Here is a 27,754-nt window from a genome sequence, read left to right as displayed (position 1 = left end):
TTTGCCTGGCATACTAATTGCTTTTCGGCTTAACAGTACCACATGCTGTAATCCGTGCTGCAAGCTGTGCACTGTATAAACAAATGAAGCTTGAAAAAACAAAACTGGTTTATTTATTTTTTACCCCTCACAGTTGGGAAATTTAACCCTGTGTAGCGTTCCGATGGAAACATCTTCCTAATCATGGTCACCGCACTTGAAGGGATCACTCTTTGTTCTCCAGTTCAGTCTCTTCCCCAAATTCATCTTGCAAACTGGTGGTAGGCCACATAACATTTTCTAGAATGAAAAGAAGAGAGACATCTGTGAAAGAGCAATCTCGGGATTTACAAAGCTCCAGTCCACATTGGTTTGACTCAAATGTCTAGCATACTGCAAAAAGAGTACCACCACAAATCACCTCCATACCTTGAGACAAAATACCCTATGTAGAGTGTTTTTTTTTTATGTTTTCTCGCCTCAGGGAATAAAAAAATATGAAAGAAAAGGTTGTACATAGATCTAATAAGTTCTGCTATAGATTAGTCATTACATTACTGATAGTGCTTTCTACACATATGCAATGATAATAAATGAGTAAGCTGCACTAGTGAATCCAGTGAAATACTGTGCTTTTACAGCATGCACACATGTTGGAAAGGTTCAAACGTCCTTAATGTGGAACCACATGGCTCAACATCTCGGCAGCACAGAGGCTCCGTACACCTGGACGCAGCAACAGTTTCAAGTCATCAGTGTGGTGTTTTCTCCGCTCGCGTGACTTCCGGGGTTAAAATTGAACGTAATGTTACCACAGTGGCTCTATCACCACGTTTTTAATCGCGATATGGACAAGGCACATTTCGTCAATATACACGTATGTTGTTTTTCGAAGTTCGCGAGGCGTGCCTGCGTACCGAGAACGACTTGGCGGAAACGATCTAATCGAGCCACTGCATTCTACAAGAATTCGTTTCAGTCCCAAGAAAGATGCAAAAAAAGTGCTGCGGTTCATATTTACCAGTGCGCATCGTCAGCTTGGTGGTGGTCTGGCAGCGTTGCTGGGCGATCGTCGTCAACACCGCGCGGTGGACGCGACCACTGTAACGCGACGACGCTGGTCGGCTGCTGTTCGTCCCCTTTCGGCGTATCCCCGCACGGAATAACGCGCAGATCGTCGCTCCGTCGCGATATCTCGCGTTTGAGTTCCGATTAGTCTGGCAAGTCCATTTACGGTGACTTCTTATGCACTCCTAAGGTGCTAGCAGTGCTGATATCGGATGGTGAAGCGTCACTGACCATCCACCTGTTTATCAACATGGGAGCGACGCGACGCTGTCAACTTACGCCCACGTGTTCCTTGTAACCATAGAAACGACGCTGCCATCCTTGGCAGGAACGAGTTAAAGCAAACAGGCAACCATGCAGTGATAACTTCCGCGACGTCATCGGTTTGCCTCTTTTGATTGGCCGCACCCAATGACGTCAATGGGAAAGCGAAATGGGAATGGGAAGCCCCGCAAAATTTGAGTTGAGGGCAGTTTTTTGTTTGCTTCTATTTTTAAATTTCTTCATTGAATAACTCCCGTTCCTGTGCACCGATTCTTGTAATTCTTTTTGAGCTAGTATCCCTGTGACATAAAGAAGTGACCTGAAGCATAACCGATATCATATTACGAAGCGCTTCGCGGCTCCTTTAAGAGGAAAATAAATGATTGCTAACGCTGATTTCTTTCTTGCTTCACTTTTACTCCTGCCAGTCGCAAATGATCCAGCTGTGCCAGCTGATAATATGCGCCCTCACACAATGCCAAATTCAGTGTTTTCAGATCCACATATACTATAGCCCCCACTTGCACGTCGTGGCTGCATAAGACACGGTTGTCATGTTCTTGCTCAACGCGCTGAGAGCGGCCGTCCAGCAACTCTATGCAAATGTCTCAAACAGCGCGCGCCGAGGCTACCTCGAGAACATTTATCGGCCCCCATCGAGCGAAGCGGGGTTGGCTCGCAGCGCCCCGGAGACTAGCGGCCATAGGTGGCAACTGCCCCTCCTGCACAGGTCGTTAGAGGGGAGGGAGCGCGCGCATTGAGTTGTTGTTGTTGAAAACTTTTATTGTCCAACAGAGAAGGACCACACCGCGTGGGCCGCTCGCGTATTTGGGTTTGCTTGGGACGGTGGCTCCGCGAGAGACAAATGACAGAAGAGACGAAGAAAGCGGGCTGTTCCGGCCAGCGGCTATCACTCCCCGCACCTCTCGCTCATTGGGTGCTGCGCGCGCGCCCCTTTTGTCGCCGCGCTTCTGGACGTCCTGCTCCCTGCACCTCTCGCTTGTTGGGTGTTGCGCGCGCGCGCCTTTTGTCGCCGCGCTTCTGGACGTTCTGCTGCTGAACGTTTTTTGCCCTGTAACGTCGTTTGTGCGCTTCACTGCCTACCTGCCGGGTAACGTCGCGTGTGCACGCTTCGGGCTGCTGCTGAATTTTTCGTTCGTGTAGCGCCGTACGCGCGCTCTTGGCTTCTGCTGAACTGTGCACGCTTCGGGCTGCTGCTGAATTTTTCGTTCGTGTAGCGCCGTACGCGCGCTCTTGGCTTCTGCTGAACTTTTTGCCTGCATTACCGGCTTCATTGTCGTAGCGCGCTGCAGCAGAAGAGAACGTCAAATGCTTTCGTGTCGCCCTCAACACTGATGGGGACGCGTACGAGTGGCTGAGCAGCTACAGCAATGCTACGAGTACGTCGTGGGTAGTCGACTGGGAAGTGGCCGATCCTAAAAGGTATTTTACTACCTGACTTGGCATGTGCTCGTTCCTTGTAGTTTTCTCTTGATTAACTAATTTTGCTTACACCCAATGTTCTCTCTACTGAACTGAAAGTTCTTGGTTGTTTCATTTTGTGTGATAGTATCTGTGCATTCAATTTGTTGATGGCCCAGCATCATAATGCACAAGTTAATGTGGCTTCTTAAATGAAGAATAAATGAGTATAGTGTAATTTCAATGTATCATTTTTCTAATATATGAATTGAAACAAAAGTCTGCTTAGTTATGCTGGAATGTAAATTTATATTTTTAGATTGTAAGCTCTACTTCTTGGGATGCAACTTTGAATTCGCCTGGCATCATCCAAATGACCTTGAGTGGACATACCGCACTTTTCTTACGCCAAAAACTAATCTTTATTTTTAGGTGTCCACAGAAAAAGACAAATACTGCAACTTTCTTTTCCCATAAACCACTTATTATTATTAACAATCGCAGAATGAAACGGCAGTATGACCTGGTGCAGATGCCCACCGAAAACCTGCACCTTACTTTCCCCCAAAACACACTTAAAGTAAAAATATATAAAAAACATAATAAAAAGTGGTGGGGCATTCTACTTTCCAATTTATTTCCAACCTACAAGTCGGGGGTCCCCCATGGAAAAAGCTACCACAGACAGCTTGACTGGGCCTACAGCAGCATCTCGCAGTGCATTTCACAGCACAATAAAAATGGATATGAACATGAGAGCAAAAGCAGCGTTTACACTTCCTAAAGAATTATACACACATCAGATATCATAAATGAATATGAACATCACAGTAATATTCATTGCCTCATCATAAAATTTGTTGATTCGTGTCTAAATGCGCTAGGTGGAGCAGTAAAGTCAATGTGGGCTTTAGGTTTATTATAAAGTGATGGTATGCGGTAGTCAAGAGTGGCCCGGCCATAATTTTTTTTCATGTATGTGGCACTGGTTTTACTTCCCTACGTAAGCTGTAAGCATGCAAGGGATGTGTGTATCATTTGGAGGGGTACATTTATGCATATAGAAAGACAGTTTGTAATCATATAATTTAGTTGCTTTAAGCATATGATGTTTAGTAAACAAGCGATCAGTAAATAGCTGGCTAGGGTTTCCATAAAAGTTGTCAAGAATTCGTAGCACCTTTTTTTGTAGCCGCTCTAGTTTATTATAATTATGGATGGTTGTAGCTCCTCAAACTAAAATGCAATATGAAAGACTAGAGTAGAAATTAGCAAAACATATTGCTTTTTTGAGCTTTACTGGAAGTAATCCTCTCAGCTTATAGAGACAGCCAACTGTTTTGCTTAATTCTATCGCCAACTTGCTAGCATGTGTGTTCCACGACATGGTTTCTTCAAACCAGACGCCTACAAATTTTTCTGAAGTCACACACTGCAATGCTGCACCTTGAAAGTGTAGGACTAGCTCAGTGTCACAGACTTTGTTATGAGGCTCGAAATAATACATTTAGCATTTTTAACATTCAAAGTTTGCTCAAATAACTATTTATGACAGTGTTCAATTTGGTAGAGGTTTGTGCGGAGAAAAAAATATTTGTGTCATCAGCGTACATGACCAGTTTCGGTGAAAGAGGCAAATTGCACGTCATTAATACATGTCGGGATACATGTAAAAACTGGGATGTGGTCACTGATATAAAGGGAAAGCACACCTGATAAGCACTGGTCACAATGTACAATTGGTAATGCAGATATCTAGAAGTGTGGCACCGGTATCGGTAACATGGGTAGGCAAGGAAATTATATTCGAACAAGTGGAAGCGCGAAGTATGGTTTCTAGGCACTCAGAAGATGAATCTTCACCAAGCATATTGATATTCACATCACCCATAACTAAGAAGGCTCCTTGCATTGAATGGAGGCTTGACAACAAAGTTTTCATTAATTCAAAAAATTGGGTTTTGTATCCTAATAGTGGCCTATGGACAGCTGCTATAAGAATATTTTTTAACCGTACCATAAAGCACTCAACACTGGTGTAATGCATGGTTATTCGCCGAGAACTTCGCAGGCAATTGAGGCTTTGCTTTTTACCTCTTAAGGTGAAGCTTGAGCATCCCCCTAATGCAAACCCCCTCTACAACCTTGCTAAAGCATGTCAAACCATACTTCCCATAGCTTTTGCTTGTGACTATTTTGAAGCCATTCTTATAGCCCCCCATTTTTTCCCTAGGATTGTATTCCACAAAAGGTGGAGATGCCAGCATAGCAGTCGCAACAAGACTGCTGGCCGGAACGCTACAAACTGCCCAGCCTTCGTTGACATAAAAGTCAAGAAAGTCACAAAGGACACAAAGAAGAGGGATGGCTTCTTGAAGCGAACTGTGCCGCTGCCTGCTGTCATCAGGGTCATGGATGACCATAATCATGCTACTGACTGCGCGGATGGCCTGCGGTTGCTGCGGAGCACGTCTGACACTCGGGCAGCATTTCATTCCTACTTTAATGATGGCCACAGCCCAGCAGAGGCCATAGCACTACACCAACGAAAGCTGGAAGTAGAGGATGACGGGCTAGAAAAACTGGCGAGTGGTGCTGTAAACCCGAGTGCCAACACAGTCTACAACTGGTACCGGGTCTGGCGGAAGGAACACTTTGGCAGTACTGCAGATCCTTTGACTAAGCTGGCTGAAAAGGCACCAGCCTATCTTCATAACGGTAAGTTGCAATATGCTCAACAGTACTATGTGATGGAGAAATTTTTTTTTTGCGATTTTATAGCCTCAGGGCATAAATCCATAACGTTGTTGCAGCCTGGAAAGGCCGACATCTGAGGTTGCATTACAGTTTTCTTTTCCCTTCTAGAGGCCACGTCAGGCTTTAACCATAAAGCTTCGGAGCAATGGCCATGTTAGTCTCCACTTTTCAATACCTGGAACTTTGAGATTTGCAGGCCAAACAGTCAGTTCTCTGTCTCGTGAACATTGTGCCTGCCACAGGAGCCGCTAACATAGTAATAGGCCTGGTGCATGAAAATGCAATGTAGACAAATCCCACTGGTTTCATGTGGTATTTAATGTTTTAGCGTTACAAGCTGCAGTGAATATTTTCATATCTTAAACTTGTCATGAGCATGCATCTAGCCTGTGAGAGTTGATAGTGGGTATAACATGTTAAGTTGGCAAGAGCAATATAAAGTGACATGTCTGTGTTTGTACTGCGTCACATAAAATACCCCAGAAAAAAGATTGAATGGCTAAGATTCAAAACCATGAATTTCTCACAGCCTCATAGACACCATATGATTGCCATGTTACTTGCTGGATAAGGTGAACATGGCTTATACTAAGTGAAATGCAAAATCTCGTGATATGAAGGTGAAAAAAAGGGTGAATGCACCATAAGAATGATACGGTGCAAACAAGGCATAAAAGAAAGTGTACAATAGCCTATAAAAGGTGTTTGCAGTCATTAGCTTGATAACTGTTTGCCAGCAGTGAAACCTTACTCCTGGATAGCACAAACAGTAATTATTTCGTCTTTTTTGTGTCCTGTTTAATGATCCGACATCTAAAATATCATTTATGAAAAACTTCCCAATTCAATCAACCACACTATCAAAATAAAAAAAGAAATTCCTCTGCGTGTTTTCCATGATTCCAGAGACTTCTGACTTTTGTTACATGCACAGCTCTACAAAGCCCTCAATTATATACGCATATCTGCTCAGCAAGGGCGCCCTATTAAAAATCGGTTTTAAAAATTATGTGTGGAAAGCCATGATAAACAGTAAACTGTATTGGGTGGGTTAAAAGTAGTTCACATTGTGGAAAAGTGCAAAAGAGAGAAAGGAGAGGACGACACGGGTGCTGTCTAACAACTTAAGATTTATTAGAAAGTATATACGGTGAAATGTGCGAAACCAAAACAAAACATCAAGGATTATGCTGCAGTGAAAGGCACTTATCAATGAAGGCTATCTCATTTCCTTGTAACACAAAAGACTGTTATGCTACACATGTGACCGGCTTCTTAGCAATGCAGTAAGCTTCAAAAATATCCCTGCCTATCTGGTTGTTGCTGTAGTAATGGGTCGTAGTGTTAGCCAGATAGCAATTGTGCTTTCTGGTAGGCTGGAGTCTTTCTTACACACGGAATTGAAGCTTACAGGTTTGTCATGTAGTATAACAGCAATGTTTTGTGTCTCAGAATATTTACATAATTTTCTTTTCATGCTGTATTTACTACTGCTTTCATTTGAGAATCCGAAATAAAATTTCTCATTACCACCTATTATTTACACTTCATTCTATTTTCATGTGTTAATTTAATGCAGGCACCACATTATTTCCGGTCAAAAATAAGTAAATAACCTAAACGGAGGCCATTTGCTACACAACAAGGGTGGGACCAAAGAGGGTCTTACTGCTCCTGATATCACAGAAGCACAGGCGGTTCTCGCACAATTGCTGCCTTCCCCATATAGTCATTTGTGAACACATTTCTACTCTCTAATAAATTATCTTTCAGGCAAAAGAAATAATTGCATTGATCAACACCACAAATTAGGAGATGATATAAATATTCTCCCTAATGCTTTCCTTCATTTCAGTGACTGTCAGCCTTACCCTTTCTCCACAATGAAATCATGCCATACTAGGCATCTCTCTTGGCCTGTATATACCTACCTAAAGTTTTAGAAAAATTCAGAAATTGTTGTCATCATAATCACAGATGAACACCACACTTAATGCATACTAATGCTCTGAAGTTTCACTTTCTAAGAACAATTTCCGAGTGGCAAGCTCTACCTCTACAAATGGTATTGATTACCATTGGCAACAAACTTTATAGCATATTTTAGAAAATGCATTTGTCGTATACTGCAATTTTATTTCATGTTTTTAATTAATGTTTGCCTTCTCATTGCATTTTGCTTTTATTTTCTACCTCCCTGCTTGGATCTAAAGAAAGGTCTCTATTATTTTGTACGAAAATAGTGTTCTGGTTACGTCACATGAAGCATTGACACAGCCGATAGTACAAGGTTAAAAGCACGTGTCACCTTTCGCAGGGATCGATGTCAGGATCACAAAATCTGAAGATGGTACCAGCTGGGCAGCTCTTATAGTCACCCAAATAATGAAGAGGACGCAAGGGCTGACTTCTGCCAAGGAGATTATATTCATCGACAGCACAGCCTCATGCGATGAGTCCCAAAGCAGCGTAACGCTGGTGCTTGCAGCGACCGTGGTTGGAGCGCTGCCGCTAGCGGTCCTGCTGCACAGCTCTCAAAGCACCGAGAGCTACAAAGCTGCTTTTGGCCTGCTCAAGCAGAGCTACCCAACGTGCTTCGGTGGTGCTCATGTAAGCATTAATGTGCATAGTGTTCATAACGGGCCAAGTCATAATTACAGTTAGGTGCACAATTGTGAATTGGTCTTGCCTCTTTCCTGCTCTGTTGGAAAGGGGGAGAACAAAATGAAACGTTCTGCAAATTTAATCTGACCTGTTGCATACACAAATCAACTTATAAATTTTCACCACCACAGTTTTTAAATAATAATTCCCAAAGACTATGTAATAAAAATACAGCATTAGCTTCCAATTCATTTTATAAGGTAATAGGCAAAGGCTATAAAAATTCTACATATCGTGATCATCAGCCAGACTATACCCACTGTAGGGCGAGGACCTCTCCCATATTCCTCCAACTAACCCAGTTCTGTGCTAGCTGCATCCACTTGACACCTGCAAACTTCTTAACCTCATCTGCCCACCTAACTTTCTGCCTCCCCCTGCTACGCTTTCCTGCCTTTGGAATCCAGTTTGTTACCGTCAGCTACCATTGGTTGTAGCTAATATCGCTAATACAGTTTTCGCCTTCTTTCTTGATATGAAAAGCTTCAAGTGCCAACCGCGTGTTTATTTTTGCTTCTGCCAAGAATCGTCGTCTCATGAAATCGCGGTGCACACTCGCAAGCAAGAATATGGGACACGAGATGAACACCTTTGTCATCTTTCTTAACATTTAGCGCATGCTCCCTCAGTCGCTTATTAATACAGCGGCCAGTCTGCCCGATGTACGTCTTCCCGCAGGAAAGTGGGATGGAATACACCACTCCAATGGTGCAAAGAACATGAGTAGTTCGGTGCCTGATTTGGCAGCCAAGACGCCCATCACTGCACGTGCGGGAGCAGAGCTTAGGGATAGAATGCCTCTTTGCTATCTTCTTCATATGGTGTGACACATTATGAAAATAAGGGACCATCACCGGCCTGAACGTTTCACGTTTGGCCTCCAGGAGGTCTGAGGCCAAACGTGAAACATTCAGGCCGGTGGTGGTTCCTTCCGCAGAATCCGCAGCTTTTTTCTGTGTTATGAGCACAGCCCAGTCTCCAATATGGCAGTGCCCGTTGGCCAATTTTGAAAAGGTTAATAACAGGCTACACAAATACCTTCAATAGGTCTCTCTTGCCACTGGCCATTGATGAATGGAATTCGATTCCGAAATCTATAGTCCAGGAATGTCTGAACTTGAAATTTAGACTGTTAATATCTGTCCAAATTGCTAAATTAAAATGAGCAGCATTTTGACTTAAATTTTTCTTAACTACCTTACTGTAGCCTCAAAAGTGAGTTTTGCTTTGTTCGCTCTCTCAAATTTTACTAACATATACGACCTGTCATTTGTCTGCGTAGCCTCAAAAGTGAGTTTTGCTTTGTTCGCTCTCTCAAATTTTACTAACATATACGACCTGTCATTTGTCTGCGTACTACTTTGTGCATATTGTGCTTCTATAAACCGCCTTAATGTGTAAGCATATGCTGACATGAATGCACTGGTGCCCTTGACCATTTGGTTTTTGCATTGTTCTATTGTTATGCACTGTATTGCAATGTTGTTACCATGCCTTTTTGTTTGTTTTCCATTGTATAAAAAATCTACGACAATGAACATTCTCTACTAGTCCTTGCTTCCCCAAAAATAATGCCCGCTCAAGGTCTTTAAGGATCAATCAATGATGACGGTAACAGTCTGGAAGGTAGAAGAACGAAACAACCAGATGTTAGCCGAGTAAAAAGCTAGTCTAACTGATCTGTGTGTGTGCCTGTGTATGTGTCAATAAATGTGAAATACCAATAAAATCTTGTAAATAATTGATTAGAAAGAAAAAAAACAACCACAGGTCACTGGTGGGATACAAACCTGTGAACCTCGAATATAGTGTCTGGTACTCTTATCAACTAAGCTACAATAGTGGTTATTCAGTGTTCAAGTTTGCTCAATATTTGTGTGGCGTGTAACCTACACTTGACGGTGCTCACCAGAACCACCCTTGTCGGTGGTCCTCAGCTGTCATGTGGAATGTCAACTTAAAGGAAGAGTGGGAGCTGGGCGCTACCTGCGACATCAAGGCTTTCAGAAACAAGGCCCATATGGCAAACATTAGGCTAATCAGCAAACAAATGCAGGGAGAACAAGGTGCTCATTACATTATAATATATATATATCTCGTGAGGCAGACAGTCGCACCAGCGAATTCACCTTTCTATTTCAGATAAGCCGAAGCAGCAGCTACTGACTAGCCCCAGCTCATCACCACTTCGTCTTTTTCCCACGACTTGATAATGATTACACTTAGATGAAGATGAAGTTCACTCACACTGCTTACAACCTTCCCCCTCCAAAACGAAAGCGACCATCCTGGTCGTAAATTATAGCTTAAGGTCGGCAGTTAGTGTTTAAAACGCGACATGTGCACTACTTCGGTGTCAGTGCCGCGACACCGGTGATCGCGAACAGGCGATGCAGGTGTGATGAGATAGTTGGAAAAGTTTGTTCTAGAACCGTGTACGAGCCAATAAAACGGCTCAGAAACCTTTCACACAGGCCGGGGATGCGAGTAGATGTCCAGAGTAGCACTTCGTCTCCAGGGCTGAAAGACACTGAGCGATGGGTTGTATCATATGTGCTTTCCCTGGAAGCTTGAGTGGCTTCAGTTTGAAGGCGGGCACAATCACGGCAGTGGGTGATACGAGACACAAACTGTTCATGGGAAGGTGCGGCAGAAGGAGTGGAAACTGAGAAGAAAGATGCTTTGAGTGAGAAGGTATGGTGGTGGCCATAAACAAGAAAAAATGGAGAGTAGGTGGTGGTTTGTTGAACGGCAGTGTTGTAGGCGAAGGTGACAAAGGGGAGTAAAGAGTCCCAGTTGTTGTGCTGAGGGTGAATATAGGTGGATAGAATATCAGAAAGGGTGCGATGAAAGTGTTCAGTGAGACCATTGGTCTGAGGGTGGTAAGGAGATGTAGTTTTGTGCACTGTGCCTGAAGCATGAAGCACTGCGGCAAGGACGGTGGAGAGGAACGACTTACCACAATTGCTAAGGAGGAGGCGAGGGCCGCCGTGGAGAAGTATGGTGTGGATGAAGAAGTTGACGATTTCGGAAGCGGAGGTGGAAGGAAGTGGTGCGACTTCAGCGTATCGGGTGAGGTGGTCAACGGCAGTAACGACTCGGCAGTTGCCAGCTGGAGTCAAGGGCAGGGGGCCATATAAGTCTATTCCGACGACTTGAGAGGCGTGAAAGGACATAGGAGAGCTTGTAAGAGACTGGCAGGAGGCGACGTAGACCGCTTGCAGCGTTGACAAGGGATGCAAGACACTACATATTTCAATAGTGAGGTTGAAAGGCCAGGCCAGAGGAAACGACTTTTGATGCGGTCGTAGGTTTTGTGGTATCTAAGGTGACCTGCGGTAAGGTCGTTGTGAAATCCTTGTAGAATTTGAGGACGCAGGGAAGAAGGAATTACGGGAACCCAGGTGTGGCCCAGTGGGCTGTAGTTGTGCCAAAATAATGTGCCATTCTGTAACTTGAAATGTTTGAGCCGAAAACAAAGACGGGCATTTGGAGGTCTCATAACACCGGTGAGACCATCAATCAGCTTTCGACAGTAAGGGTCAGCACTCTGGTGGTGAGCCAGATTACAGTCTATGTCTGGCATGGGAGCAATAGAGGCGGCGCTCAAATAAAGAGTGGATAACTGTAGAGTTTAAATCGCGTGACTCCGTTGGGACAGGAGAGGAATGTGAGGACATGTGTTGCGATGGCGAAGCAATAGGGCAACGAGAGAGAGCGTCGGCGTCCTTGTGCTTCTTGCCCGATTTGTAAGTGACAGTGAAGTCGTACTCTTGAAGGCAGAGGATCCACCGCCCGAGACGACCGGACAAATTTTTCAAAGAGGATAATCAGCATAGGGCGTGGTGGTCAGTGATGGCCGTGAAGTGACAGCCGTACAGGTAAGGATGAAACTTCTGAACAGCCCAGATGAACATTCTTGCTCGGTAATAGTGCAGTTTTGTTCCGCAGTAGTCAGAGTTCGGTGTGCATAGGCAACAACATTTTCTGTAGAGATGTCTTGGCGTTGCAGAAGGACAGCGCCAATGCCATGGCTAGTGGCGTCGGTGTGCAAAATAGCCGGAGCTTTGTCATCAAAATCGCAGAGGATAGGACCCGAAGTCGGAGCACGCTTCAGAATTTCAAATGCTTCTTCGCAGCAAGAGACCAGACGAAAGGCATATCGGTGTGAAGAAGCGCATGTAAAGGTGAGGCAATAGAGGCTGAATCGCGGATGAATTTGTGGAAGTATGATGCCAAGCCGAGGAAACTGCGGAGATCTTTGACCCTAGTCGGGTGGGGAAAGTGCAGCGCAGCAGCGATTTTGTTCAGGGTCAGGCTTATTTCCTTCGCTGCCTACGAGATGGCCAAGAACTAATAGATTTTCAATGCAAAATGGCATTCCTTCGTGTTTAGCTGTAGGCCGGCACTGGAAAGAGCTGTCAAAACTTTATCGAGACGACTAAAATGATCAGAAAATGATGTCGCCTAAGTAACAGAGACATGTTTTCCATTTGAGGCCGCGGAGAACTGTGTCAATCATGCGCCCGAACGTAGCAGGAGTGTTGCAGAGTCCAAATGGCATTACATTGAATTCGTATAAACCGTTGGGTGTTGCAAAAGCGGTCTTCCTTTTATCATCTTCATGCATGGAGATCTGCCATTAGCCTGATCTTAAGTCAAGGCTGAAAAAAAATTGGGCACCTTGTAAAAAGTCGAGGGCGTTGTCAATTCGTGGGAGGGGATACACATCCTTGTGAGTGATTCTATTCAGAGCACGGAAATCTACACAAAACTGAACCGGCTTTTTTTTTTGCACTAGCACAACAACAACAGGCGGTGACCAAGAACTGGACAATGGGCATATGATGTTGCGTGCAAGCATGTCACGAACATTTTCCTGAATAACCTTGCGCTCAGTTGAAGGCATACGATATGGCTGGCGCCTAACTATGCCTGATCCGTCAGTGTGGATGCGATGCGTTGCTGCAGCGGGTTGACCCAATGCGCCGAAATTGACATCGAACGGGTCTGCGTGCTTGTTCAATATAGCGAGCAATGCGTCTGTCTGGTCTGCTGTCAGGTCGGTGCTGATTGTGTGGCGAAGTGCTGCACTGAGCGAGGCAGGGGATGAATCAGAGCGATCAGAGGTGGAAATGGGAAGAAGAGCGACAGGCTGGGCGGAAGCAACTGATGCAACAGTAGAGCCGCGGCACAGAAGAATGGGCTCCGATGTGGTGTTGAAGGCAGCAAGAAGAGAACCGCTACAAAATCGATGCGTGTCTGTGCACCGTAACAAAGAGGCAGACGACGTGAAGCAAGAGCTCCTGGTCCCTCTAGATACAAGCCACTTAGACTCAATGCGTGCCGGCGCACCGTGGTAAAGAGGCAGACGACAAGAAGCAAGACCTGATGGTACCTTTACACATGAGCCATCATGCTTCGATGTGCGGCTGTGCACCATAGCAAATCTACAGACATCACATAGCAGCTCCTGGTCCCTCTGCACATAAGCCACTTTGCCTCAGTACGCATCTGCACACCGGAGTGAAGAGGCGTGAAGCTGCTGCTCCTGGGCCCTCCATGCACAAGCCACTTAGCCTCAATGCACGGCTGTGCACTGTAGTAAAGTGGCAAAAGACTTTAAGCAGCAGCAGCTTGTGCTCACTGTCCCACTGGTTGACGCCCGTCACACGGTCGAAACTGACCAACCAGTCTTCAACCGCCACTTAGCCTCGATGAACGGCTGTGCACCTTAGTAAACAGGCAAAGAACATTAAGCGCCAGCTTCTGGTCCATCTACACATCAGCCATTTTGCCTCGTTGCGCATCTGCAGACCGTAACAAACAGGTAGACATGACACAGCAGCTCTTGGTTCCTCTACGCATAGACCACTTTGCCTCAATGCGCGTCTGCACACCGGAGCGAAGAGGCAAATGACGTGGAGCAGCTTCTGGGCCCCCTATGTATTAGCTAGTTTGCATCGATGCACATCTGCACACCGCAGCGAAGAGACAGTGGCTTGAAGTTGCGGCTGCCGGTCCCTCTGAGGACTAGCATCGATGCGCGGCTGCGACGGATGCAATGGCATTTTGCAAAGCGCATGCCGCATATTCACATATTCAAGCTAAGAGTGGACGACCGTGTAAACTTAAAATACTAGCCATTTACTTCAAGGGCCAAGGCCATGGAAGTAACATGGTGGACAAAGTGAGAAGAATTCGCTGTAGAAGGATTGTTTAAGCCAGTGCTACACCCTGCATGGGAACAGAAATTGAAGGACGACAAAGTAGGCGTGTGAGATCTATGCGAGAGACAACTCAGAGACCTAGAATATCCCCCGTGTATTGATGGCTACGTGGCTACGTCTGGAAAGGGTGCATTAGAACAACAGAGAAGAAAGGAAGAGCTATAGCTACGTTGATAAACAAGGCAAGAATTTGCAATTAATAACATCACCGTGCAAATAACATATATGTGTGTCAGGAACAATTTTCGGTAAATGTATATGCCTAGAGGCAGTTCATTTTGGTACAGGGGAACACTGCAGGCAGGTAAACAAAATCTTGCGAAATGTCTCAGTGAGATATTGACCAGTTTGGAGGTGATGCCGATATTATACTACTATTGTGAGACTTCAACAGCCACATCGAATATTCTAGATGGATACACTGATTCAAACGGGAAGTTAAGGTTAGGCTTCTATGAGCGAACCAGACTTGTTATTGTAAACAGAGAAGCAAAATATGAAGGACAAATCCCGTGGGAATTTCGGAACAGAACGACGACCACTGAATGTTGCCTAATGTTGCAGCGAATTTATACCATGCTCGCTAAGATATAAATGGACGAAGAGGAGTTTTACAGTCAAGGAAGTAATCATAAATGCGTTTGTTCACAGTTGAGGGCCCCTTTTCAAAAGAGAAATTAAGGAGGGAAAAAAGGAAAACGCTCAATTATACGACTAACAAAAGCGCTGCTAGCAGCTCATACAAAGGAAGCAGTGGAGAAACGCCCCAGAGCACAAAGTGATTGCAATCGGGTAGAACAACTCATGAGTACAAAATTAAAAAGTAAAGCAGCCAACCGCTGGTACGAAAACAGGAATCCACGAAGTTGGTGAAATAAGAAAACTAGGGAAGACATCGAATAAAGACGGGCGGCTTCAAAGGAACACCGAGAGGCAAAGAAGGCACAGCTATCTCGCGACAGAGGACCTGATTCCGCTTGACCCTGACTACACCACAATACTACAACACTACAGAGGCTTGCGGAAAGTACCACCGGAGCCGCATAAAAAGCTCAGCAACGAGGAGGCCATAAATTTGAGGCGGCTACAGACGGGCACCTTCATTAATTTACACATATTGCACATAATGCATCCCACGACATTCAGAGACGAGTGCCCGTGGTGCGGGAAGACCCCTGCCCTGTACCACATAACATGGGAATGCAGCTCACATCAACTACAAAAAATTGAAAACCCAAATGAATGACAGTGGGAGGCTTTGCTGGCCAGCTCTGACCCGGAGGCTCAGCTCTACCTGGTCACAAGAGCTCGCAAACTGGCGAAAGCCAGTGGTGCCCTGGACTGGGGGCGCCAACCGCTCGTCAGCCTCGGTTGAAGAGGCGAAGAAAAAGATCCCCGAGCAGTTAATAAAGTTCACTCACTCACTCACTCACTCACTCACTCACTCACTCACTCACTCACTCAGGAGGAAATAGACCACAAATGAGAACCGTATCGACAAACAAAAACAGCTAGTTGTACAGGCCCTCGTCCAATGCAAAATAAAGCACTCCACTGATCGCTGCGTGGCTGAACTCCGCGATGCAGCTAAAGGCGGAGCAAGAAACATCTGGAAGCATATAAGCTGGCTGGGTAAAAAGAATCAGTGAAATGAGGAACTAATTCTGTAGATACCGAGGGAAAATATTTAGACGGAGACGGCTCTCTAAACTACTTTAAGTTAGTTATAGATGAGTCGTTTAGGAGGGCGGATAGGGTAATCCCCCCACATAAAGAAGTGACGCATGACAATGAGATAGAAAGCCGCTTAAAACTAACCAATCTAAACTAGAAAAGGGCGGAATCGATAATTCTTAAATGCAGATCCCCAGTGGACGAAAATTTAATCCAACTGATTAACGCGCTTGGACCAAAAAGTAAGAAAGCGTTGTTGAAAGTTTTGGAAAGCATCATAACGAATTAGCAAATTACGGACAGCTGTTGGCAGAGTAAAATAAAATAGATTTTTAAAAGAAAGGGGGTAGATTGCAAATTAAATATTACAAGCTGATTACGATAGCATCTGTTATATACGGGCTGGCAACTCAAGCAATGAAATTAAATGTTCAGTCATGGGTAGAAAGTCATAATATACTCGGATAACATCAGAACGGATTTATAAATTGCAGGCGCTTAGATGATAGCCTGTTCGTTCTTACCCGATGCATAGAAACTGCAAGGGGGGGGGGGGGGGGGGAACAACTTTATATTTAGTCTTCTTAGACGAAACCGGGGCCTAAGACAACGTAAACAGGGAACTCTTGTGGAGCATATTAAGCGATGAAGGTACAATATGGAGGTAACAGGCTTTCTACAGGAAATATACCGAGATAATAGAGTAAAAATTACATCGCAAAGAATATGAAGCATAGAAACTGTAGAGATATGCAAGGGATTAAAAAAAATGTTGTCCTCTGTCAGCACTACTGTTCCTGCTTTATATGGTAAATATGAAAAGAAGGCTACAAGAGAGTAATTTGGGTTTTAATCTGTCGTATAGATTAGGCGAAAAAGTTGTGGAGCAGCGTCTTCCGAGTTTAATACATGAGGACGATATTGTACTGTACTGCTAGCAGATAAACAGGAAGACTTGCAAACTGCAATTAATTCTTATGAAGATGAAATGGGCACACTAGACTTCAGGTTTAACGCAAGTAAGTGGTGTCTGGTAATTTTCAATGGTTCAACCAATCACGTGCTTAAACTACAAGGCCATGAAATACCCAGCGTGGCAAGATATAAATATCCGGAGGAATGAATAAGCGAAGGACTGTCATACACAAGAAAGCACGAACAGTATGTTATTACAAAAACGCGAAGAGATGCCGGGATGATGAAACATAGAGGATTGCGGGGATACAGCAGGTATGATTTGCTGAGTGGCATTGGGAAGGAATTTTGATGCCCGAGCTTACTTCCGGCAATGTGGTTTGGGGCCTGAAGGTAGAGGCATAGTCGTGATTGGAAATAAATCTGACAGCTGCTAGACGATTAGCACAAGGTGCCCGTGGCAAAACGACAAACCAGGCGGGATGATATGGGCTGGGCATCTTCCGAAGCACGTGAAGCTCAAAGTAAAATATTGCATGAGAAACGCCTGAGAAAAATTGACATTATCAGGTGACAAGCTAGAGTATATAACTACTTTTACATAAAGATCGTTGACTCAAAATGGAGGGGAATAACCAGGATATCGACGAGTAAGTATTCGGGGCACAAGGTCGTATAAATAATGAGCATTAAACAGCAGGTAAAAGACATAGAAGATAAAATTCGAGGATAATTTGGCGACTAAAGTGATGAAAGGTGAAAGCCTGAGTGCTGCACTCTGCTACGCGACTGTTGCGCATGTAGCGATGAATGCCGCTAAGAGCAAAACGAACGACTACTCTTTCACAATCTGCGAGTGCATTTATTCAGGGAATTCTGCTTGGTAGCGACGAGATCGCGCTCCTTGTATCTTCACAGTTGTTCTACGTTTACTGTTGTGTGGTTCATTTTACGGGGTGAACGACATTGCTTGGTATTTAAATATTTACGCATCTGTCACTAATTAGTAGTTATAATTAATTAGAGACTGAATACAATTAGTATTTATTGATTAGTCATCGATTGCTATATGGCCATATAAGGCACGCATTTGCGCATACTGTGGTGGTGCTCTGTGATTGGTCGAGACCTCCATGAAGTCAACCCGCATCGACCAATCAGAGCCGCCGCAAAAGCGTGACAGTTTTGCTGACGGCAACGATGAGGCAATAAAGGCTTTCGCTTTAATAAATGAGATAAATGACATGAAAACAATGCAGACTGTAGAAATGTATCTAAACGGGGAAAGACAGCCCAGGCTGAACATTTCTTTGATAACTCAATACGCAGTGGCCAACTTTTTGAAGCTAGATCTTGGTGCCCTAGAACACGAAGCTACAATACGAAATTTAACCAGGAAGATGACACATGTGCAGTGTGTGTAGGTGCGTAGAAACAACTTACAAACTAATGATGGTATCTATCCGGATCTCGATGAGACGCAGTCACTCTCCCTGAGACCTTAGAGTTTACACCAGTGATCGGTTGAATGAATCTACGGTGCAAGTCAGCAAAATGTTATTCGAAGATTGGTGGCTGAAAAGCAGATAGGTGACGTAACGATAGAAATTGAAATTTAATAACCAAACTTACGAAATAGTTGAGTTGCTTATAGCTGCATTCAAGACTTCGGGGGGAAATCCTAATGTGGTGGAAACTGCCACCATCCCGTTTCAAAGGCGAAAGCTCTTATGATCTATCCATCCATCCATGTACACAGTAATGTAGCGCTTTCTGCGAACAATAAAGTATTCATCAATAATCGACTACTATTTCTAACTTGGGCTCACACTTGGTAGCAGCCGCGTGCTCCACCGCTAAAACTGACAGCATCGCAGATGAAAGTTGAAAATGACGCCATCATCTTGGCCTACCCCCCTATGGTGGGTATGTGCATTTTCCAAGAGGCTAGCAACAACAACTACTTAGCGCTGATGCTGCCATATCAACACGTGAGGAGTATGGCCGCAACGGTGGCATACTTGTCTAAATCAGGGGTTCTCAAACTTTTTCGTTTCGTTTCAACCTAGCAGTCATCATTATGTGTGCCAAGGCTGTCTTTAGGTGAAATATCTTGAGCTACAAAAATATTTTGGGAATGTTTTCTTCTCCGTGCGTCCCTAACTTTACGTCTTCCAATAACAGCTCACAAAATTTAACGATATTTGTTCCAACTGGCGTGTGCAAAGTTGCCGCCATTTACTCAATCTTTAAGATAACTTCCTTCGTACTTGAGGCAGTAAACTGTTCAGTTCAGTTTGCCCCTTCGCTGAACTGTCCATTGAATAAACGAAACTTATTTCTAATATGACGGCCATTTTTTAACAGCACAACCCTGTTCGGTACCGCATTGATGACATCAAAAATTTGCATGATCTTCGGAACCAACACTTGGTCAACAAAAAACAGTCGTACGTGTATTTAGTTTCCCTTGAGTGCTAGAGATGCGCAGCCTTTCGGTCATGACGGGCGAACTGCGAAATTAGTTTCACGCCAGTTTGGCCAACGTCTTTCTTATTACGTTCTTCGCTTTACTTTCTTTTCATCCCTAAAACTGCTTCTAGCCTTTCTCCTTTATTACGTGTATGGCCTTACTATTTCTTTATCCGTAAACTCTTTCCTCTAGCCTTTGTAATCGCTTGGGATACCGGCCTTAATGCAATTCCTAGCGTATTTATGACATATGGAGTGTACAGAAGCGAAGGCGGTTAGCGGTGGTCTGTAGTGCCCTTGCCGATTGCAGCACGCGAACCCCTTCCACAAAGACACCGCGATGATTCACCGGGAAGGGACAGAAGGCTTCGAGGTTTGCAATGCGCAACCAGTGCTCACGCACTCGATGCGCACCGCAGCGCCAATGACACCGAGGTAAACTAGGCGTGACAAGACAGTGACAAAAAAAAAGAACGGAAAAAAAGAAACAGGAAGGATGAGCGTAAGCAGACTGTGATCGAAAAGCGCCATGCCTGTCATCGTTGCTACAGCTTCCGCTTACACAGCGTTGCAGCATATACACAGAGAAAGGAGTAGTCCTATTTAGTTATGGTTTCCGTCCAGTTTCTTTGTTACGTTCATGTTCTCAAGATGACAGCAGAACGATGCAATCCCGGTCGCTAAGTATTAAAGAATATTGCGAAATATCTCACAGGGTAAGCTCTAGGAAGGGAGGTGGGGGATTGTTCTAGCCGAGGTCTTTTGATTGCAGAGCGCATGCATATATAACGGTTGTCAGCACGAAGGTTTTCAGTCCAGCTCACTATTAGAGTCCCCGTCTCTCTCCGGTTTCTCAGCCCGTCCAAAATGAAGGTGCTGTTCGTGTGCGCACTCATCGTTGCTGGGGCCTTCGTCGTCAAGGGTGCCCACGAGCTGTGCGGTAAGACCAAACTTAAATTATTTTCTGACTTTGTACGATCGAGCCATGCTCTTAATTCAACGCTCTTGTGTTTGCCGAAGCAACACTAAACCAATTTTGGAGTGTACTTCGGCATATAGCGCAAACTTATGAACCCCGTCATTGAGCCATCAATGTATCACGGTAGTTAATAAATATACACCACCTATTTTCTTGTGCTTCGTGGCGTGGACATAAAAATTCTATCAAACAGCATGTTTGTTAGTTTTCCAACACCTGCATCCTCAAGCGCGAAGATAATGCCGCAATAATTTATGTTCAAGCAAATAAAATGCAAAGGCGCGTATCCGAAAAGCTGTTTCGAAAAGCTCCTATAATGACTACACGCTTACGTCATTTAGCATTTGCATCTACTGTGGTTAAATGATAAGAGAAATCCGACGCTCTAAACAGCTCTAAATCAGCTTTTGAAGATCTACGTGATTTCCGGTGAGTGGGAATTTTTAACCCCTTTTACTTCGCCCTGGCGGACGCTTTTATTGCTTCTTGCGTGAATCATGATGCCAAAATCTTATTATGTATATGTTCTACCTTAATCTAGCCGTAAACATTTTACCAAGAGCAAGTCTAACGTTAATAGCCCTCAAGACAATTTGTGGGCGAGCAAGATATTACATTAATCTTACCCATGCAAGGCCATAGCTGGCCTTCTGTCATGGTAAAGAATGTACCGTGTGCTAATATCTATACAATAAACCAAGGAAGAGGCAGGTGGCGCATCTTAAATAGTAATGGTAGTGTTAACATGCGCACCTAACAAGGCGAAAAACATCCACGGGGTTTAAAACTGCGCAGGATCAGGAGGATTACGCTATTCCTATAATAGGATAGAAATGAAAAAAACAAAGCAGTTTCTAACTATGGGCAGAGATTCGCAGCATGCGTATTACTTCACTGAACGGTAAATTAAGCCATTTGTTTTATATTTGACTTCATCAATTAAGTCACAGATACCGAACTGTTGACCTCATAATTTTGCCTGGTGCCTAACTTTTCGTTTAGGCAATCAGAAAACCTTTAAAAGAGGATTATTTTCTGTCATGAAGGAATTGTGTGTAGCGGTTGCCGCTGACTTGAGGTTTATCCAACGACCGCAAGTTTTGCTTTCAAATTTCTAACTAGCTTTCCTGACGCCACAAGCAATCCATCACTTGGTGTTCGCAAAGGGAAAATAAGCTCATCAAATGTTAAAATCGCAAGCTCGTACGTTCCTCGTTGTGTCGCCAGACGGCATGGAATAAAACTCAAAAGTCACATGCCACCCTGTTCACGGTTAGTGTGACCGACACTGTAGATGTTGACGCTCCAGTCGAGATTTATGTTCTAACCTCGCTTAGAATTTTAAATCCAGAAAGGTAATTAATTTTATCGACATCAGCTTCGCTAAAGAGCAATGAAAGTTTCCATACAGAAAAATGCTCACTAATCGTTTAGTGCTTTTCCATCGATCCAGCTTATCACATCCCGCAGAATAGCATTCCTTTTCATTAGCATATCGTGATGCTTAGTGTGTCGTGTAATTCACTGTGGATATCCGCGAAAGGAAGGACATCAAACTGTTTGACACACTGGAACATATACGGGCTACTTTGAGCTCTTTCACTTCTGTATAAGCGCCGTTTACCAGAACATCTGTAACAAGCGATGGCAGCCAAGTGATTCGCTTTTGGTTAGTTACACTAACGTAGTCTAAAACATGTTATGAAAGGATGTTATTTTCGTGTCAACGGTGCGCTAGCGGACAAAACAGGTTCACGAAGAAAGAGGTTCGATCCTTACTTTCATGTGAAATGAAGCCTGCGGTCTCCTAAATACTTTTCAGTGGCAAAAAAATAGACTGTAGAGTTTTTCCATTTTTCACTTATTTCAACAACACACTATATTTCCATTTAAAGCGCACGTTACTTCCTTTTCAGCTCTCATAGCTACCCAGCTTGCGATGCATGGGTTCTATTTACACACCTGCGAAGATGTCACACATTTACGGTCATTTGCACATAACCGATCAACTGACTTTGATGCGCTAACTATTACCAGGTGTAGTGAACGAAGATTCAAATTATGCGCTACCAATCTGCCTTTTCAATCTTTGCACGGGTATTTGGACGTTCTTTTTAAACATTTAACTGATTTACATAGTCTTACTCTTCAAGATCATTTAGTACAAGGTCACTTTGAGTCATTTGGTTCGAGCTTTCCACGTGCACATTACCTGCTCTGAATCGCAGAAGTAAATAAAGCTTAGCTGCAGGGAACTCAATTTCGTCGCATTGCAGCGTCTCAAATAACGTGCTTTCACAATATATCATCTAATTTTCATTTTTTTTTCGCTTTCCAGGCTTGAACGACGACCAGGTCATGGCCCTAGTAAAGTGCATGGGAGACCACGTTGGCACCGAGGTACAATTCAGCGAATTTCACTGCTTTTTACATCTCGAAAGCGCAAAATACGGCGCGTATGGATAGCTTCATCTGCGTTTTCTCAAAGGTCCTTTAGTTACTTATTGTAATGTTTTCCATGCAGATCACAGGGAAGGCGAAGGATATCCTCAGCAAACACGGGGGCGACGTCATTGAGCTCCTTAAGAAGCAATGTGATGCCAACGTCGACTTCGTAAGTGCAATGTTTCGACACTTTTCCGAGATAATTCCCTTTCGCAGGTAAATCCTTAACATAAAGATGATTCTACTGCTTAGCGGTTAAAATGTTATTAAGGTGTTCACTGTTGTTCCTAAGGCAGGGTTTCTAACGGGTGCTTACACATAAATGGCATTGGGATCGATGCCCGCGTTAAGGGTACCCTGAATGTGTAAAAACTGTTTTTAAAAAGCGCCCTGAGTCTATATGTTTTCTAAGACAGCGAATTTCTGGGACTGCACTAGCAAATATAAGTGCTTTATATGGAAGCGACATTATGCTTTTTGGAATTGCAATATATACCCGTTTGATTTATTGTGCACTTTTGCATAATGAAATAAATTTTAAAATCACTGCCTCAGTATCTGCAAAATATTACGCACCTAGAACTGAAGAATCGTGCATACGAATATATGTGAACAGCCTCGTGAAGAGGAAATGATGAAGTTAGTGCCTCTTACTCATCATAAGCATAGCTGCGCCAACTGCGTCGACATTTATTTCCGTTATGGGTGCTTCACACGTCTCCAGGGAGGCATTGTTTCTAAAATTGGGTGCATGAAATAATTACTCATATATATATATATATATATATATATATATATATATATATATATATATATATATATATATATATATATATATATATATATATATATATATATATATATATATATATATATATATATATATATATTGTAGTGTGGCAATCTTCGTCTTCATAACCACTGCCATGCATCGCGTGCTGGCACACTCGAGGACGAAGAAGTTGGTCGCTGCCTTGCTGATTTGTCACGCCTGACGCTCCGCAGCGAGTTCCTCCTGAGCGGCTGAATCCATCTGGGTTTACCGAATAAACACAATAAACAATATATATATATATAGAAAGAGAGAGAGAGATCCAGTAGGTTTCAATAGGCCAGTTTACTGAATAAAGTAGAACATTAGGACAGACGCGACAGTTCGTTTTCACAGTTTATTTTGCGACACTTTCGGGAATGGTATCCCTTCGTCAGGACAGCTTTACAATATATACACTATTTATAATATATACCCCGGGTGTCCCATCTATGTAGTCAAGGTTTTAATGAATACGGAAAACCATGGCGGAATCAAATAAATAAAGAACTGTTCAGGGTCGCCTATGCTAATCTGCAGTTTTTTTTTTTCGTTCGCTGGAGACAATTATTTGGAAAAGACTAGTTAGCTTTTTTATAACTATTCGCTAGAGTGAAAAACTCGTATTTCTGCTACAGCTGGGCACCTGCGTGCTCACATACCGGTGGGCACCCCAGTGTTATGTGGACGGCACCGCCGGCGCAACACTTCAGAAAGCTCAGAGACGTTAATTTGTAAAACTTCATGCAATAAAATCTCTCAAAAAGCCCACCACTAATCAAAATTTATTCTTATTTTTTCGCAGGGTGAGAAGCTTAATGCATATGCCACGGTAAGTACGTTTTTGCCTCTACGGCTTTTAGCTTGCACATACTTCGCGAAACTCTTAAGCAGAAAAACCAGTGCCCTTATTATCTACTTTATGTCCAGCGCATTATACAACCTCTGTGCCAGCGTTGATAAGCACATATATTAAGAAACGAAACGATGCTACGAGTTCTTAACCTAATCATTCCTTTCAGATAACACTCCGACACGAACACACTGGAATTGCCTTAGAAAGCGCTGTTGTATCTATCATTGCTTGTCAAAAAGTGCCTCAGCTTAAAACGCCAAAACACAAAATAAGCTCAATTATTCCATTCAGCGAAGCTTTTAGCGTTCTTGTCATCTCCAAGCTTTTAGAATTTGATGCTTTGATACAGCAAAAATTTATTTGTATTCCCAAATTATGCACCAAATGTGCAGTATGTACAGCGGCAGTGACTATAATCGCAGCCAGTATTGAATCATGCGCCGGTGTAATGTTATGCATTTATTTGCAATCAGACATTCTTCCATCAACTGCCAATTCAGCGCTTTAGACACGTCAAAACCAGCGGTTTATTTTTCTTCTTTATTTATTTCTGTCTGCATAAAAGTACACGACAATTGTTAGAAACAAATGAATGCAGTCCCATTTGCGACATAAAGCAAAGGAGAACAAAGCGACAGAGTTTGCTCCTGATAGCATTATGCGTTCCCTCAGGAACAGAAGTAATACTTGCTTATACAGCGAGAGAGTTTCTGTTTCTTAAACTGCTGCAGTCGGGGCTGATTACTTTGTCAAGTACACGCCCCAAAACACTCCAAACAAGAAATCGTGATCATGGTCCAAAAAGAACAATAGAATAAGGCATAAATATCAATTTAGCCTGCATGCACCATTGACGGTTCTGTTAAGATCGCTTTGTACAAGTGCAATGCAAACAATGAAAACAAATCGTATCAGTTTGTTTGTTTTTTTATCGGTGATGCGAAAACTTGATTTCACCTTTTTATACTTTTCGCTGCCTTTTCATTGCTCTTTTCCTGCATATTATCAATGCATTCTACAACTGAGTAACCGTAGTTGAGAACACCGATGTTGTGCTGTTCTAATCAGCTTATATGCTCTCTCATCTTGTTAAGCCCGTGCTATTGTGCGTATTGCGACTGCTAAGAATAAAACGGGCTACGCAGTTTTAATGGAGAGTCATATCCTCTTGGCGACAGTACGTGGGTGCCTATGTGAAGTCAAAAAAAAAAAAAGAATCAATCACGTAGATTATAAAAGCGTTTGTCGAGCCAGCCTGACTAGTTAAACGCGTGCATCATCACCAGGGTATACCTATCTAGGACGAGCACCCACGGCGTGAAAACAGAAACCAAAAATTAACCGGGAGATGCGCAAACGGCTCAGTCAGTGTTTAACATTTCTCATTGGTCTCGTGGTTGCTGGAAGATATACACGCACATTGCGCTCGCCAGTGATTAGGCGGATATGAACCATGGCGCAAAAAACCTCTGCACAGTAGGCGGATAAAAAGCGGATGGAAATCCGTAAAAACGATAGCCTGATCAAGCTTTACTCGAGAAGTGGGCGTGTGGCCGATACAGAGCGGACAAGGCCAATTTTGCGCACGGCGTGGTTCGAAGCACATTTAAAGACGCATTCCTATTCAAACCAGCTTTTGGAGTTTTGTATCCAGCCTAACATCCCGGATGATGAAATAAATATATATGCATTTGTAGCACACTTCTAATTCGGCGCATCGCATCACGAAGTCCCATTGAGCTTTATATAACAATATATTTTACGAACCAACCAGCTCAGAAAAGGTGATTAAAAGGCGTGCGGATAAGATAAAGCTCCTAGTGCTGTACTGTGCTCGTACTTCCGATAGCAACTTTTGACTCGTAAGTTCAATATTTCAACCTTTGAAAACTTTATAATAATGATTACAAATAAGCAACGCTATCCCTCTTCAGTAACCCGTAACTGCCATATACTATAGTTTTCCCAAGTGAAAATGGCTCCGCAGAAAAAATCACTACTGGTACTCGATTATTCGCTCTTTATTCTTCATCTTTTTATAGTCAGCAAAAAGGGCCCCAAGTGGCGGGTGCACCCGCATTTCGCTCCTAGTGATCTGAAAAGAATAATTTGGCCTGTTTGATTTGGTTTGGTTCCTAGGGTTTAAAGTCCCAAAGCAAGATCTGCTGTAAATGAGGCCATAGTGTAGAGTTACAGACAGTTTATTCATTACGACTTTCTTTAATATGCACTGAACACGGCCGCCCTGATATGCTCCTCCACTAGAACGTGGACACCGCCGCCGAAATTCAAATATTGAAATAAAATCTCAGGCGACAAAGTTAAAAACAACCGGTCCTACGGACTGGTAATAACGGCTATAATATTAAATGTAAAGCTCATGTTTGGAGCATGGTTTGTCTGCACCCCGGCAGTGGTTCAGTGGTTAAGGTAAGGTGCCTTGATTCATGCGCCCTCTTGCACGGCGTAGGGGAGCGCGCGCATCGAGGCAGCGAGATTAAGGCACTCGACAACTGTGGACAAAAATCCCGACAACCACGCCCCCTTTGGATGAAGGCAAGATACAAGGCGCTGTCTAGTGTGCGATGTCTCTGCACGTTAAAAGATCCCAGGTGGTCGATGTTTCCAGAGCCCTGCACTACGGTGTCCATTATAGCCTGAGTAACTTCGGTACCTTAAAACATCTAACATGAAAGCTGACGTTAATTCGGTTGCATGTATGAGGCATTCACAAGGAACCAGAGCCTACCTAGAAATGCGTTTGAATTTTTCTAAACCCTGGATTTTTCTTGCTTTCAGCCTGATGAAGTCGAGGTTGTCAAGAAAGCCTATGCAGAGTGCAAGCAAAGTTGAACTGCTTGCAGATGATGGGCAACGTGTGCAACGCTCCTTTATGGTGCCCACAACAGTACTTTTGGAACTCGTGATGAAATAAACGCGATATGCTTTAAAAAATATGTGTTGTTCTTGCCAACTGTTGTGCATGTCTGATCGCCGTGCACGTTCACGTGAGAAATTTGCACATAAAAGCTTGATGGTTGCCCCTAAAGTTACAACGTTTTATATATTCAACATTTCAAGGTGATTACTAACATTGAGTGCTGACGCCGGGAGATTACGGTTCTGCCCCTAAAAGGTTATTCCAAATAGCGGGCTGATTACAAAATTCCCAACAACAACAGCGACTCAGAGAAGCTTCTTCTCTCCCATCCCACCAA

The 27,754-nt window shown here is 43.6% G+C and overlaps 2 protein-coding genes across 2 annotated transcripts; both read left to right on the top strand.

Moving 5' to 3' along the window:
- The first annotated feature begins 826 nt into the window (after positions 1 to 826).
- On the top strand, positions 827 to 14,074 carry LOC146200272 (uncharacterized). The gene is made up of 6 exons (XM_084592316.1): positions 827 to 856; positions 2,615 to 2,754; positions 4,967 to 5,451; positions 7,808 to 8,100; positions 11,091 to 11,226; positions 13,971 to 14,074. Exons 1-6 carry the CDS (start codon positions 827 to 829, stop codon positions 14,072 to 14,074), a joined length of 1,188 nt encoding a protein of 395 aa, XP_084448442.1.
- Positions 14,075 to 20,116: 6,042 nt separating this feature from the next.
- Positions 20,117 to 27,453, top strand: LOC146200271 (uncharacterized). The gene is made up of 5 exons (XM_084592902.1): positions 20,117 to 20,385; positions 22,763 to 22,824; positions 22,949 to 23,038; positions 24,486 to 24,512; positions 27,336 to 27,453. Exons 1-5 carry the CDS (start codon positions 20,313 to 20,315, stop codon positions 27,387 to 27,389), a joined length of 306 nt encoding a protein of 101 aa, XP_084449028.1. The 5' UTR covers positions 20,117 to 20,312; the 3' UTR covers positions 27,390 to 27,453.
- Positions 27,454 to 27,754: the final 301 nt, after the last annotated feature.

This window comes from Amblyomma maculatum, chromosome 2, assembly GCF_055883805.1.
Source record: "Amblyomma maculatum isolate TAMU_Amacu chromosome 2, ASM5588380v1, whole genome shotgun sequence".
Lineage (NCBI taxonomy): Eukaryota > Metazoa > Arthropoda > Arachnida > Ixodida > Ixodidae > Amblyomma > Amblyomma maculatum.
Note: the sequence above shows the minus strand (reverse complement) of the source record. Positions and strands in the feature narration are given on the sequence as shown.

Bases quoted from the DNA above. Each gene is read 5' to 3' on its own strand.
- LOC146200272 (XM_084592316.1), top strand. From the start codon at position 827: ATGGACAAGGCACATTTCGTCAATATACAC. The intron at 2,755-4,966 runs GTATTTTACTAC...TTTTTTCCCTAG, and splicing joins GAAGTGGCCGATCCTAAAAG to GATTGTATTCCACAAAAGGT. The intron at 5,452-7,807 runs GTAAGTTGCAAT...CACCTTTCGCAG, and splicing joins ACCAGCCTATCTTCATAACG to GGATCGATGTCAGGATCACA.
- LOC146200271 (XM_084592902.1), top strand. From the start codon at position 20,313: ATGAAGGTGCTGTTCGTGTGCGCACTCATCGTTGCTGGGGCCTTCGTC. The intron at 20,386-22,762 runs GTAAGACCAAAC...TTCGCTTTCCAG, and splicing joins GGGTGCCCACGAGCTGTGCG to GCTTGAACGACGACCAGGTC. The intron at 23,039-24,485 runs GTAAGTGCAATG...ATTTTTTCGCAG, and splicing joins GTGATGCCAACGTCGACTTC to GGTGAGAAGCTTAATGCATA.